General features: G+C 42.0%; 1 protein-coding gene across 7 annotated transcripts in view; it reads right to left on the bottom strand.

Annotated features, from left to right (window-relative positions):
• AGPAT3 (1-acylglycerol-3-phosphate O-acyltransferase 3) overlaps window positions 1-12,990 on the bottom strand; it is an 84,774-nt gene that overhangs the window by 4,951 nt on the left and 66,833 nt on the right. For all 7 annotated transcript variants that reach the window (XM_064646961.1, XM_064646960.1, XM_064646957.1 and 4 more), the window contains 6 exons: window positions 11,201-11,427; window positions 6,634-6,803; window positions 6,271-6,432; window positions 4,700-4,853; window positions 4,137-4,239; window positions 1,081-1,156 (listed from right to left, as the gene is read on the bottom strand). In XM_064646961.1, the coding sequence (XP_064503031.1) occupies window positions 1,081-1,156; window positions 4,137-4,239; window positions 4,700-4,853; window positions 6,271-6,432; window positions 6,634-6,803; window positions 11,201-11,378 (843 nt within the window). In that variant the 5' untranslated portion in view covers window positions 11,379-11,427. The remainder of the gene's footprint in view (window positions 1-1,080; window positions 1,157-4,136; window positions 4,240-4,699; window positions 4,854-6,270; window positions 6,433-6,633; window positions 6,804-11,200; window positions 11,428-12,990) is intronic.

The following is a 12,990-nucleotide window of genomic DNA, read 5'->3' on the forward strand; positions in this document are numbered from 1 at the left end:
CATGGTGGTGGTGCTGGGTTGATGGTTGGACTTGATGATCTCAGAGGTGTTTTCCAACCTTAACAATTCCAGGGTGCTAATGGGAGATAGGGGGGAAAAGATGATGATAGCTACTGCTCTTTGTAAGATGACTTCTCTCTCATTAACTGAAATTAGAGCTTAAATTTAAATTTTAAATTTAAAAAAATTTAAATAAAATTGAAACTTAGAACAATTTGCTGCCTACCTACAGACTAAGCACAAGCTTGGAAATGCTGCAGCACAGGTCATCCTAGTTGGAGAAAGCCCAAGACAGTTAAAGTTTCTCTGCTCTTCTGTTGCTTTTCTTTCCACAAAGAAAAACAACACAGAAATCAAGATACACATCTGAAGTTCAAAAATCCACCAGTTAGGTCTGGACAACATTAATTACAGTTCTCTCCTACTCCCCACAGAACTGTTAAATCTGCAGTCAAGAAAATAACTATCTGAGGTTAAAAAAGAAAAAAAAAAAGAAAAAAAAAAGAAATGACACAAGGAAAAGCTTTGAGCCATGTGAAGGTATGATGTGCTCTATCAGTCCCTGGCATCAGATCCCAGGGACTGTCACACCATGTCACACACCACTGCAGAAGTATTACCAGGAGGCAGAAGGAAAGTGACAGTGGAAGAAAAATGAAAGCAAAGAACAATTGCAGCTGAAAGCCAGGACTGGCTGTCCCTGACAGACAGTTATCACTCTTCTCGAGTGCCTAAAAACACCCACAGGGAAAATGGAGCTTTTGGAAATCTGTGACAGAGATCCAAGAGCTGAAGAATGCAAAAAGACAGTGGATTGCTATTAGTCTTCCACAGCTCAGGCATATCTCTGAATTCCTCTGTGCTTCCTGGCAATTTGAGACCTACTCACTGGTCAGCCCTCCACTGCCAAGGGGCTCTTCTGTCCTGCTCCTTCCAGCAGTTTGAGGGATGGCTGCCTAATTATACATAATATCCTATCCCTTCCCTCCATCCAGTAGAAGAGTGTGCATTACTCACTGCCTTAATACACTCTCCCTGTGAAAAGTCCCAAAAGACAGAAAAGAAAGCAAAGCTGTTTACCTTCTCCTGGTAAAGCTTATGAAGCCAGTTTGCAGCTTCCTTTTCATCTTGAGGGATATCTTCCAGAGGAAATCTCCTGGTTTAGTAGAGAGATTAAAAAAGGAAAGAAGAAAAAACAAAAAAGGATTAAGGGAAAATCCAGGTATTTGACTTTAGCCCTCTATTAGGGAAGATCTTCCATTCAGCGAAGGGCATAAATCACAGGCAATACTGTCACTGATGGCAGAGGTCTTAAATACAGAGAAGAACCAGGACTTAGAGAAAACAACCAATTCTTCATTACAAAAGTCTGTTCAAGCTCCTATCAGTTTCAGCTCACATCAGTAAAATAAGCATTTCCCACTCAAACACTGTTCTTCCTTCACCACATCCACCATTGGCTGATTCCCAGTGAGCTCAGGCTGAGGCACCCAGAGCTGGGAAAACACAAGCAAGTGGGAAACCCAAGGATATAATTGTCTGTTACATTTTGGCAGAGAAAAGCCCATTTTGGAATTAATGGGAGAGGTGGTTAAAAATTTGCTTCAGATCAACTCTGAGGAAAATGTCATCTTCTGCAGGGACTGCACTTGTCCCTTCTGCCTCTCCAGCACTGCAGACTGAGGCATGCAGGTCTGGGGACCTGTGAAAATTATGCCCAGAGAGGCAGAGAGTAGGTTTAGATTAGGTATTAGAAAAAAAGTATTTGCTGAGAGGGCGGTGAGGCCCTGGAACAGGTTGCCCAGAGAAGTTGTGGATGCCCCATCCCTGGATGGGACAGGTTGGATGGGGCTCTGAGCAACCTGGTCTAGTGGAAGGTGTCTCTGTCCATGGCAGAAGGGTTGGAACGAGATGATCTTTAAGGTCCCTTCCAGCCTAAGCTATTCTATAATTCTGTGAATGCATTCTAATTAATTTCTAATAATTTTTGCATCCCACAAATGAACCGAACGCCAGATCTGACAGATTTACCTTCATGACCTCTACCATGAGGAGCTGCTCAATTAATATAAATAATGCTCAGTAAAAAGTCATTTGCTGAAAGCTCTCTGGTGAAGCTGTCATGGTGTTGCTGTGCCACCACTAGAGGGGACTCACAGCAATAACATTTGGTAACTTCCTGATTATTTTCTCTGTAGCCAGTTGGGATAAAGACTGTTATCTGCTTCGGGGAGCTAAGCTGCTTACCTCTGCACAGGTAACTGTGTACACATATACCAAGAACATGAGCTTACGTGTTTCCTTTCTCTGAGCTACATTAAGTCTTCTGGCACAATAAGGACATGTTCCATTTTCAGGAAAAAAAAAACAACCAACCATAAAAATAGTTTCTTTATTCTCATAGCTTCCACTCCAAAACAGAGAAAAAGCTTTAAGCTGTAGAAAAGCACCTTGAGAATATTGATGCAGTTCACAAACATATGTTAAACTTTTTAAATTATTTACACACAGCCATTAGTTTCTTTCATAGGGTACAACTGCTAATTTTACCTGGCAACATCATTCTCAACAGGATTTTATGAACCCAAATCTCTTCTAACACTATTGAAAAATACATTTCTCTTCTTTCCTCCCACTGCCTCTCCAAGAAATAAAACCCACTTGCACCTCTGTGAGCAAGCCATAGGATATTTCACTGAAGGCAGCTGCTCTTCAGTGTATAATTGTACAGAAGTGCATCCATGCATGGGTACCCCAGGTCCAGCTAGATATCCTACATGCATCTGCCATCAGTATGGAATTACAGGTGGCAATTGCCTGACCACCTGTTTTGCTGGCTGGCAAGTTGTCTGTTCACTTTCCTCATCAGGAATATGTTTGGCAAGAGTAAACAGTCAAAATGAAAACCCTTGCAAATGAGCAACCTCACCTCTCCACAGGCAGCTCCACAGTCTCCTTTCCCCCTGAAAGACTAAAATGTTCTGGACATTATTCTGAGGGCAGAACTGGAGCACTGTGCCCCTCCTTTCCCCATTAAGCCTGAAGCACTCTGCCTCCCTTGGGACAGCATTCCTTCCTCAAAACTGTTGCTGCTCCACCCCAATGCACTAGGTAATCATTGTGATTTTCTACAAAGATTCTCACCCTTGATGGCTCTGGCAAGACACACCTGCTTTGATTAGATGGACTGTGTATAGAGCCAGTGCCATTCGCCTGCACCACGGACCTAAGGCAAGAGGGCAAAGGTGTGGGGGGAATCAAAGCTTTTTCTTCTTTTCTCTTTTTAAAAACCAAGCATCGACCTCATCACCAGAACACAGCAATGTTTTCCAAAGGGTCACTGAAGCCCCCAGAGAAGCAGAAGCAAACTGGCAAAAGGACTGTGGAAAGAACAACCAGGTCGTTTGTCAGGTCCAAACATAAAAGGGAAAAGAAGAAATTCAGCAGGAAAGGGTTGGTAGTTCTTATGATCACAAGGAAGCCTTTAAAGGAGAAGGCAACAAGGAGAAAGCAAGAAAGAAACAGCATGTGTGTTTGTGTATGCACGTGTGTACATGCTCATGGAGTTAGGTGTTAGCAGTTACTCTTTTAGGCAAAAGAGCAGTGAGGAATGTGAGGAATGTCCCACCTCATTCACAGGATGCCTGAATTTCAGCATTGCTTAACTTCTAATCTGCTAATCAAACCATGTGAGAGGGAGAGAAACTGGCCCAGGAGGGCGCTTTACACTATTTACTACAAGGGACCACTGAAGCTGGACTGGCTATTTACACCACACACATGGTCACAGGGACTGGGAAGGGTTCTGTTGGTTTTCTGTTTCCAGCAGAGAAGAAAGAAAAGGAAGACAGATCTTCAACTGCAGAAAACAGGGAAACCCTGGAACCACAGTGCGGTCACACCCTGCTTTAAAAAGTCCATCCAACGCTCTCTGACTTGCTCGGTGATACCATGGGATCCCACATGAAAGTGAACTGAGGCACGAGGGGGGAACAGGGAGATCTTTGTGGTCTGAGGAGAAACTTGAAGGACAAGGAAAAGGGGAATAGGAAAGGAAGTGTCCCCACAAAATCTGAATGCACTTCAACATGCCAAAGTATGCATCTTAGGGCTCATCTCCACCAGTATATGCTCACCTTACACACATATCTGCTTCATATTTCTTCCCATAAAGAATTCCTAATAAAGATGGGTTCTTGTTTCCTCTGAAATTTAGTGTTACATCATACACTGCTGAAACTGTTGCAGAAAAAGAAAACATGGCTGTTACAGTAGCAATTCTAGCAACCACCTTGCTGGCATCCTTGCCTGAGACAGCAACAGAGCCTTGTGCAAGTCTTGAATTAATGATGTCAGGCAGCAGAGTCCCTCACTACTTTGTGTTTATGCATCATATTTATCCACATCAGCCACCCCACATCCCCAGCTCTGTGGCATGTGTGTTATCAAAACACCAGCTGACATGCTGAACTAAGCAACAATGACATATATGAAAGGTTTATTATTTTTTTAAGGCTGGTATCTGACAGTTCTGTGGCAATTTACAAATTAAGAGCTGACACGCTGAGTGCTTATTACTGCCAGCTCACTAATTGCCGTGGACATCATGAAAAACAGAATATACTACCCTGTACTACACAGAGGGTACTAAACAACATGTTACAAGTGATGCAAAGGGTAAGCAGCAGTTTGCCAGTACCTGTTCCCCTGAGACACTGGACAGCAGTGGTGAAACCTTTGGTTCTGGGCAACAGGTGGTATTTCAGTTTAGGCAACCCCTTGGATTCCGCTACTTCCATACTGATACGGTGCTTGGTCTCTGTAAAACGAGTTCCTTCGCAGTACAGGAGAAACTAGTAGGAGACAAGAGGCAAAAAAAAAGGATACTTGAGATCAAGAGAAACCACAAAACTGGTGTAAGATAAACATACATCCATGCATGTGCACACACTTCAATTGTCTCATCTGCTCATCAACTACTGGGCATAAGCACCCCCTCACAACTCATTTGCAATTACCTTTAATCTTACTAACACTGGTACCAAATTTAAGGCGACAAAAAGACAGCCCTAATTGTGGCACTTGGAATGCACAAAATTTAGGAAATCGATCCACTCAAGTCAATTTTAATCATGATTTAAATTACCAAGCAGGATGTCTTGATTTAAATAATCAATGCTAACTACGTTCTGCACTTATATTTTCTGGTTGTTTTCCCTAGAGACTAGTCCTTGGTTCTCAGTTGTAAAATCATTAAAATGCATAGCTAAAGTTCAGTCTTGAGATATTCTAATTGGTAGATTTTTTTTCTGTCTTTTTTTCTTTTTTTCCAACACTAATCAGGAGGATATATTAAATATAGTTCATATCCATACAGTCAAGCAATTAAGTAGCTGAAAATACATTCTCCAGATTCTTACTTTTTCTATCTTTGTAATGGTAGAAAATTACAATGCATTCACAATGTTCTAGTTAAGGCTTAATGTTTCACTGTTCATTTTAACAAGCTGTACTGGATAATATTGAAAAAATCACTTTAAATGCACGAAAAACCTCAAAATATTTTATAAGCCAAGTAACTGTACATTCCATGTGCTGCTATAAAATTTATGAAAATGTTTGTATTCAAAGCTCTAAGGAAGTTAGTAGGTTGATTATACCACTGTGTTGCTGCAGTAAAATCTAACGTTGCACATAATGAAACAGAGATGTTTTACCCTTGACTTCAAATAATGTCAAAATAAAAAGGAAAAATGTAACTGCAAAAGCATATATAAGTTTGCCATATGTTCTCATAGACACTTTTTGGGAAATCTGTAATTTCACAGATCAATGAACACAGTAACAGGAACTCTCTATCAAAATCCATGGTCTGTGAATCCAAATTCACTCCTCCAAAAAAGGCTTCTTTGCTTATTTGTCTCTCCAGCCTGCCTCAGAAGATGTAGCTTAAGGTCACATAGATTTAGTAATCAAATATAGGCTTTTTTTTAATAGGTAAAAAGTAAGTTGAGGAAAAATCAACAAGTATTACATAAGTCTGATCTTTAAATTATTGTTAAGCTTCTGAACTGTTTCCCAAATGACTTCTGTAACCAACAGGCAAACAGAGAAACTTTTTACCAGCATATCCCAAAAGACCTCCTCAAACAGAGCATGGCTTTTCCTTGAAAGTGAGCAGACCATCTCCTGACACATAAGGCCACAGTACCACCTCTGTCACCATTTCACTTCTGGCAGTCAGTACCAGAGAAGGAACTCAACACTTACCCACATATATTCAGGGTAATCAGACAGACGTTTTAACCCTTCAATAACTGTATCTCTGTCTTCTTCCCATTTCCTTTTGCAGAAAACAATCTCAAGGAAGTACCATGTCCAACCGATTAGGGGCACATATAGTAGCTCTCTCTTAGCAAGGACTTTGGAACTCTTGGAGAAGGAAAGAAAAAAAGAAAAGAAAAAAAAAGAGACAATCCAAAAATGTCATTTGCTGATTTGTACAATGAGATCAAATACATTCAAATTAGAATGATGAAGAGCCTGATGGATTATATCTGGAAAGTTAAATGCAAGAAACTATGTGTCTGTGTTTTGAATGCAGATGAGGGGGAAGCCCAAGGCCCCACGTACCCCCAGCACTCCGAAGCGCTCCGTCATGGTCCAGCCGCACAAGAAGTCGATCTCAAAGTTGTGATTCAAGATGATGATGACGTGTTCTTTGCCAAAGGTGTTCACCGTGGCCTCGTCTGAGAACAAGGTGCACTCTGTGCCTGACCACCATTCCAGCAGCATTACCAACTCTAACAAACACGGTGAAGATGGGGAGAGGTGTTAGGGGTGCCCCTTGCAGAAAGCTTCAAGCCCCATCCAGTGCCCGGTGCCTTCTGACTCCCAACACTGTCACCTACTCCAACCAACCCAGCCGAGATGAAATGAAAGCTTGGATGGGTACAGACCAAACGACATCACCATCCTTAAGTAGTATTTAGAGGCTCTAGACATATGCATTTATGGATAATTTTAGCAAGTTTGGGCATTGCATTATGAATGTGATCACGATCACTGGGAAAAAAAGCCCAAAAACTTTGTGCCTGAAAACAGACAGCAGAGCTGTTGATTGCTCCACCAAATGAGTACAGTTTCTCCCAGGTGGAATACAAATTATGCATAGATGCAGCCTAATGTTTTTACTCAACATGAAACAAGCTTTACGGAGGTAAACAGACCAATAAAGGTCTTTTATAAGGATGCAATGCCATAGATCTTCTGCGAGAGGTTTTAATATTAGAACAAAGGCTCTAATCATTCTGTATTATGATCATCAACACAGACCCAAACAGCAAACAGTTGAGCTAATTTATCAAAATACCTGGGCAAAGATAGGAACGGTAAATTGTGTATTTTATTGCAAAAGAATGAGCCTTTCCCTCTGCTTTCTCCAGCTTTTTGATATTGTAGCACCTCTTACTCCACCCCGAATATTTCCTTTCCATTACCCACCCTTATTTTCCACTTCCCCTTTTTTCATCTTAAAAAACCCTTCCACTTAAATTCAGCATGCATTGACTGTAGTTGCTATGGTTAGCTTATTTCTCTCATTTTAGAACATCGAGGCAGATGGAAGACATTTCTTGTACCATGGGACAGCTATAAAAAGTATGAGAATAGTTCATTCTCCCAGCAGGAAGATTTGCTTCCATGCAAACTGTAGTCGTTGGCATGTTATTTCAACAAGATATGGATGCAATCAAAATTTGTTTGCACAAATATGACTGTTAAAAAGTCCAGCTCTTCCCACATAACTACAATAAACTTGCAGGGTCAAATCTGGAAGGTGTCCCCTCAGTTCCCTACTGGAACTCAGGTTCTGCCAGGAGTTATTTCAATTTCCCGTTGGGAGGTCCTGGTTTTCCAAAACAAGGCAGTGTCTCCCTGCACAAGGGCTTCTGATCAGGATCAGACAGGGTCATCTACCCATTCTGCTAAATAAGAGTGGGTCCAATTTTGCACCACATCAGAGAGAAGGCAAACACAATATTTAGGTGAGTGATGGGGAAAACCAGTCCTGATGTGCTGAAGATACAGAGCTTCTCTAGCACTAGATTTTTCACTCATGTCCACTTACTCATCCATCAGGTTATTCCCCTATATCACTTTCAACACTTGCTCATTTGCAGGCATGACAAAGTTTTGCAACTTGCTGATTTAAGAGAGCTTAACCCTGGTCAACTGGAAATACAGCAGAGGAAAGACAGAATTGTCTTGTTCGTTTACACCAGCTAGAGGTGTCTACTGTCACTTCCCAGTTTTGTCTCCTTTATGATCACTTACCTTCCTTTCTCTGGTTATCCTGGCTCAGTAAAAGAGGAAAGAGGACAGCAAGACTGTACTCAGTGGGAGCACCTGCCAAGCAGGTGGCCAGGAGAATGCAGTAGTGGTACCAAACACAGTGTGGTACTTGGAACGACTTTCCATTTCCATTGTTGTCTGTGTACTAAGGAGGAATATCTCCAGTACCTGCTACAGCTGCTGCACTTTCTTATCAGAAAATACAATAAACTGGGTGTGTTTCTTCTTCAAAATCAGGAAAAAAATCTGCAGAGGCAGGTGTGGATGTCTCTTTGCAGAGCATTTCATTTACCAGTCGCTCCGAAATAGTGGAGGATTTGCCAGAGTTCATACTGAGAGAGGAGGGTTGATGAGCCAAAGAAGGAAAATGAGGAAACAGATTGTCTTTTACAAGTGTACTGATAAATGATGTAATTATAACCAGGAGTAGGCTCACTTCCTTTTTTTTTTTTTTTCTGCTGTGTGGGTTACAGCTACTTTGCGTGGCACTGATCCCACTGATGCTACAGCAAGCACATCTTTATGAATGATGGGACTGGAAGACTCACACTGCCAAAGATATTTCCTATACAGGGCAAGCAACACCTTGCTACAACCAGCCCCTGTGGCTGGGGTTCCCACACACCAAAGCCAGGTACATTTACAGCCTCACAAGCCACCCACAAACAAAGCAGACAAGAGGCACAGCACATCCTTCAGCTGAAAGTACCAACATTTGAGAGATTATTTTTGCAGCTGGACCAAACTAAACATGCTGCACTCTCCAAAGATGTGAGTCATCTGAAAGGAGCTGATGTGTGAGAGCATGAATTACACACTACCTGTCACGAATTGCAAAGGACTGGGGACAGAGCCCAACAGACCTTCTTCCCTGTATGTCTGCCACAAATACTGGATAGAGTCACTCTCCCTCCCCTTCAGAAGCTGTGATTTATGTATTTGGGAGGAGATACAATAAGAATAGAGCCTGGTTTTCATAGCCAGATACACAATCACCTGTGTATCCACCTCTGCACACTGATCCTCTGCCAGGTGGGCAGAGCAGCTTCTCTTACTGACAGCTCTGACATGAACATCCTCGGTCTGAAAATATAAACAGCTTGGAGTAAGAGAGCAAAATGTAGCACCCAGAACAGAACACCAGCCTACAGGTTCATGGCCAAAAGGCTTCCCCTTAGTGACATATATTTCATTATGAATGGCAACATTTGAGCTGCTGCATTTACACGGCTTACTTAATTTGGTATAAATCACAATTGAAGTGCATATTCTGTCAGCTTTTCCATTACAGGCCATCAGCACTCTGCAATCCCATATTACATTTGCATTAATTTTCACAGTTTAATTTCTCAATGAGTTAATTTATCACAGGCTATACACTGGGGGCTATTCTAGGTACAACCCAATTATCTATTCAGCTTCTCCAAACCTCTCTGAACAATAGTGTGGGTTATTCCAGTGTTTAGAAGACCTGAGACAGCAGCATTTAAAATGTGATTTTTTTTTTTAATGCACAATGCTAACTTGTAGAGGGTTGAACCTACAAGCCTTAGAGGAACAAGCAGCTCATGTCCTGAGAAACACAAGACTGTTAGTGTAATAATAATTTTCAGGAAGAATTTAGATTCTAGATTATTAAAAGCATATTAGGAAATTCTTACAAGCAAATTAAATATAAAAAATCCCATACACCTCCACTCTGCTCCAACCAAATTTTACATTTCTCCTAAGCTATTCCATTACAATACCTTTACTCCTGACAGCTTGCCTGCCACTCTATTTAATTTCCTTTCTCCTGTACTTCTCAGGCAACATTCTCAACAGGCACAGGAAGGACAAGAACAAGGTTAAAAAGAAACCAAACTAGATACTTTGGAGAGGTTCTGTTGGTAGTACTTCACATCGATGACTTATGAAATGTGGGTGCCTGTCAGTGGACTGCTCAGCTGCAATTTCAGTACTCACTGTGGTGACTCATTTAGCCAAAGTGGGAGTTGGATGCTGAGCTGAGCACTAAGGTAAGTGGCCGTGCATGGTGGGAGGGGATGGAGAGTGGAAACCGATTAGATGATTCACTGCTGAAACAGGAGGTGACATTTGGGCTAAGGAGCCTTCTAAACACTCATTTCAGAAATCAAACCACCTGCTAAGCTCTGTGAGGAGGAAAAAAAAAAAAAAAGCCATCCACAGGGAGGAAGTTTTGCAAAGGTCTGAAAGAGGAGAGCAAAGCAGTTGAACTGACTGTCAAGCTGACCCACAGGCAGAAGAAAAGTGACATTGCTCCCAGGAGGAGACCCTGGCATCAGAGACAGACACTGTAGGGTGTAAAAGGACTCTGGAGTGGTCACACAGTTCAGCCACAGAGACATCTACACTATAGACCTAAGACAGACCACTTCCCCTCCAGAACACACAATCGACTTGAGCTCCTAAGTGGTGAATATCAGTACCTGAGCCAGTCTCAGAATTCTCCCTTTCCCTTCACTCAGCACAGGCTCTGATGCCGGATGAAGATGGCATTGAGACAGAACCAGCAAGTCCTATCAGTCCAGATAGAGTAGATTGTGGGAGGAGCTTTACTTCCCACTTCGTTGAACGATAGAGTGACAATATATATCAGCCTCTTGACTTCTGTGTGATTTCCCAGTATTTCAGGAAAAAAATGGCTGTTTTGAACTGCTCTGAAAGAGTCGAACATCTAACTATCATTTCTCTCTCTCTCTCTCCTCTCTGTGTGTATCCATATACATAAGCATACACATTTTTCTGTGATTAACAAAAGCAGAAAACAGGAAAACCCTCTCCCCTCCCCACGCCCAGCCCTCACATCCCCTTCAGGCATACTCACGGCTCCAAAGGGAATAGGCAAGGCGACAGTTTACTCGGCGATAAAACTGCTTGTTTATGGGCCAGAGGACTAGCGTGCATAGTTGAATGAAGTTAATGATCAGTCCACTCACAACAAAGACAAACCCAATGAGGAGGTGAACTATGAACTGGGTCTTCAGAAATGCAATGAAGCCCATGATAACCACTCAGAAGCGTGAGCAAGGGCCGTCACTCAGAATAACTGTCCTGAAAGAGAAAACAAACAAACAAACGAGTCAAATGGAGAGTGGGTTTACAAGCCCTGAGGAAGGACAAAGCAAAAGCCATGCAACAGTCCATGCAACTTCAGCAAGAGGCACCCAGCCCAATAAACACTCTGCTCTCCAAGCCTGCCTCATTCAGGTCTTAATAAAATGGTGACGGATGCAAATCGCTTCCAAAAATAGGAAGGAATCATTATTTACAATTCACAGCCCACCAAGAAGATTATTGTTTGCTGAAGACAAATCTCACACCTCCCTTCAAACAAAGATCACATAATTGGATTTAATGCTGGGAGGAACACAGAGCCCTGCAGTCACAGTGAGCCACTGAGCCCTGATGGGTAAACAAGCTGCACAGAGACTGCTGCACCTTCAGAGGTGCTGTCCCTGAACTGCTACAGGAACCTCAGCCCTGAAAAGAGCAGGGCTGGTCACACAGAACATCAGTCTGGCAAACACTAAGGCATGGAAATGGAAATTAGGTATTCCCACACCCAAACTCCATGCTGGAGCAGGTTTAATAACTTCTCACTTTGTCAAGCCGCAAGTCCATAATCAAATATACCACCTAGCATGGGGAGGGGGGAAATAACAAAAAAGCCTTAGGTTATGTAGCAGTACAAACTTGATCTGGAAAGGGCTTTGATGCAGAATTTTGATTCCACTAAATTAGCCAGAGCACTTAACTTTGAGCACATGCCATATTTATAACAGGTGCAGAAACACTGGCAATGCCTGAACCAGCAGAAAGTCACAGGAACTTAAACAGACAAGTCTGATTCACTATAAACCCTGTCAGCACAAAGTTAACCCAACAAAATGTATTAACCAAGACAGCAAATTGAGTTTATTCCAAACTCTGCGTTATCTGGCACTGGCCTTTTTGACCTGTTGGATACTAGAAGTCCTATGACAAGGCCAACCAGGCTGTTGAACCACAGCCTCCAATTCTCACCCAAAAACCAGAAGCATGACCCCGATTTTCTGCCACAGCCAAAGCTTGCTGACAGTTTTTGTTCTCAGCTTTTATAAAATGTTGCAAATGACCAGATCAACCAGCAGATGGTAACAAATACTTTTCACCAGTCAAGTATCTGAAGGTGATGTGGACCCCATGCCTAAAAATGAAGTACCTGCCAGCTGTGAGGAATCAAACCATTTTCACTTGCCACCTGCTTATAGTATGCTGCTATTTATAAAACTGTACAGCAATTTTACTAGTGAAAGCTTGTTTTCTACCATCGCTTCTACAAAGCAGGTACTGCCTTTCAAAGCACAGAGTGTCTAGTTTTTGCACAATTAGCATCCATTTGCATCATTAGTAATCTACCCACTTCAGAAGCACATTACAGGGGAAAAAACCCCATGTTTCAATATAGTCAATATTGTCCCTACCACAGAAAGCAAAGGAAAGCAAGTTGAATAACGCTGAAGCTTACGATAAACAATCTAAGTTCTCCCAGTGTTTTCGGGTAAGAATGAAAGAAACATTTCTTTCACTAATAAATTACTTTCAGAACAGCTGTTTGGAAGCAGAGACTTCTGT

Source organism: Pseudopipra pipra, chromosome 2 (assembly GCF_036250125.1).
Source record: "Pseudopipra pipra isolate bDixPip1 chromosome 2, bDixPip1.hap1, whole genome shotgun sequence".
NCBI lineage: Eukaryota > Metazoa > Chordata > Aves > Passeriformes > Pipridae > Pseudopipra > Pseudopipra pipra.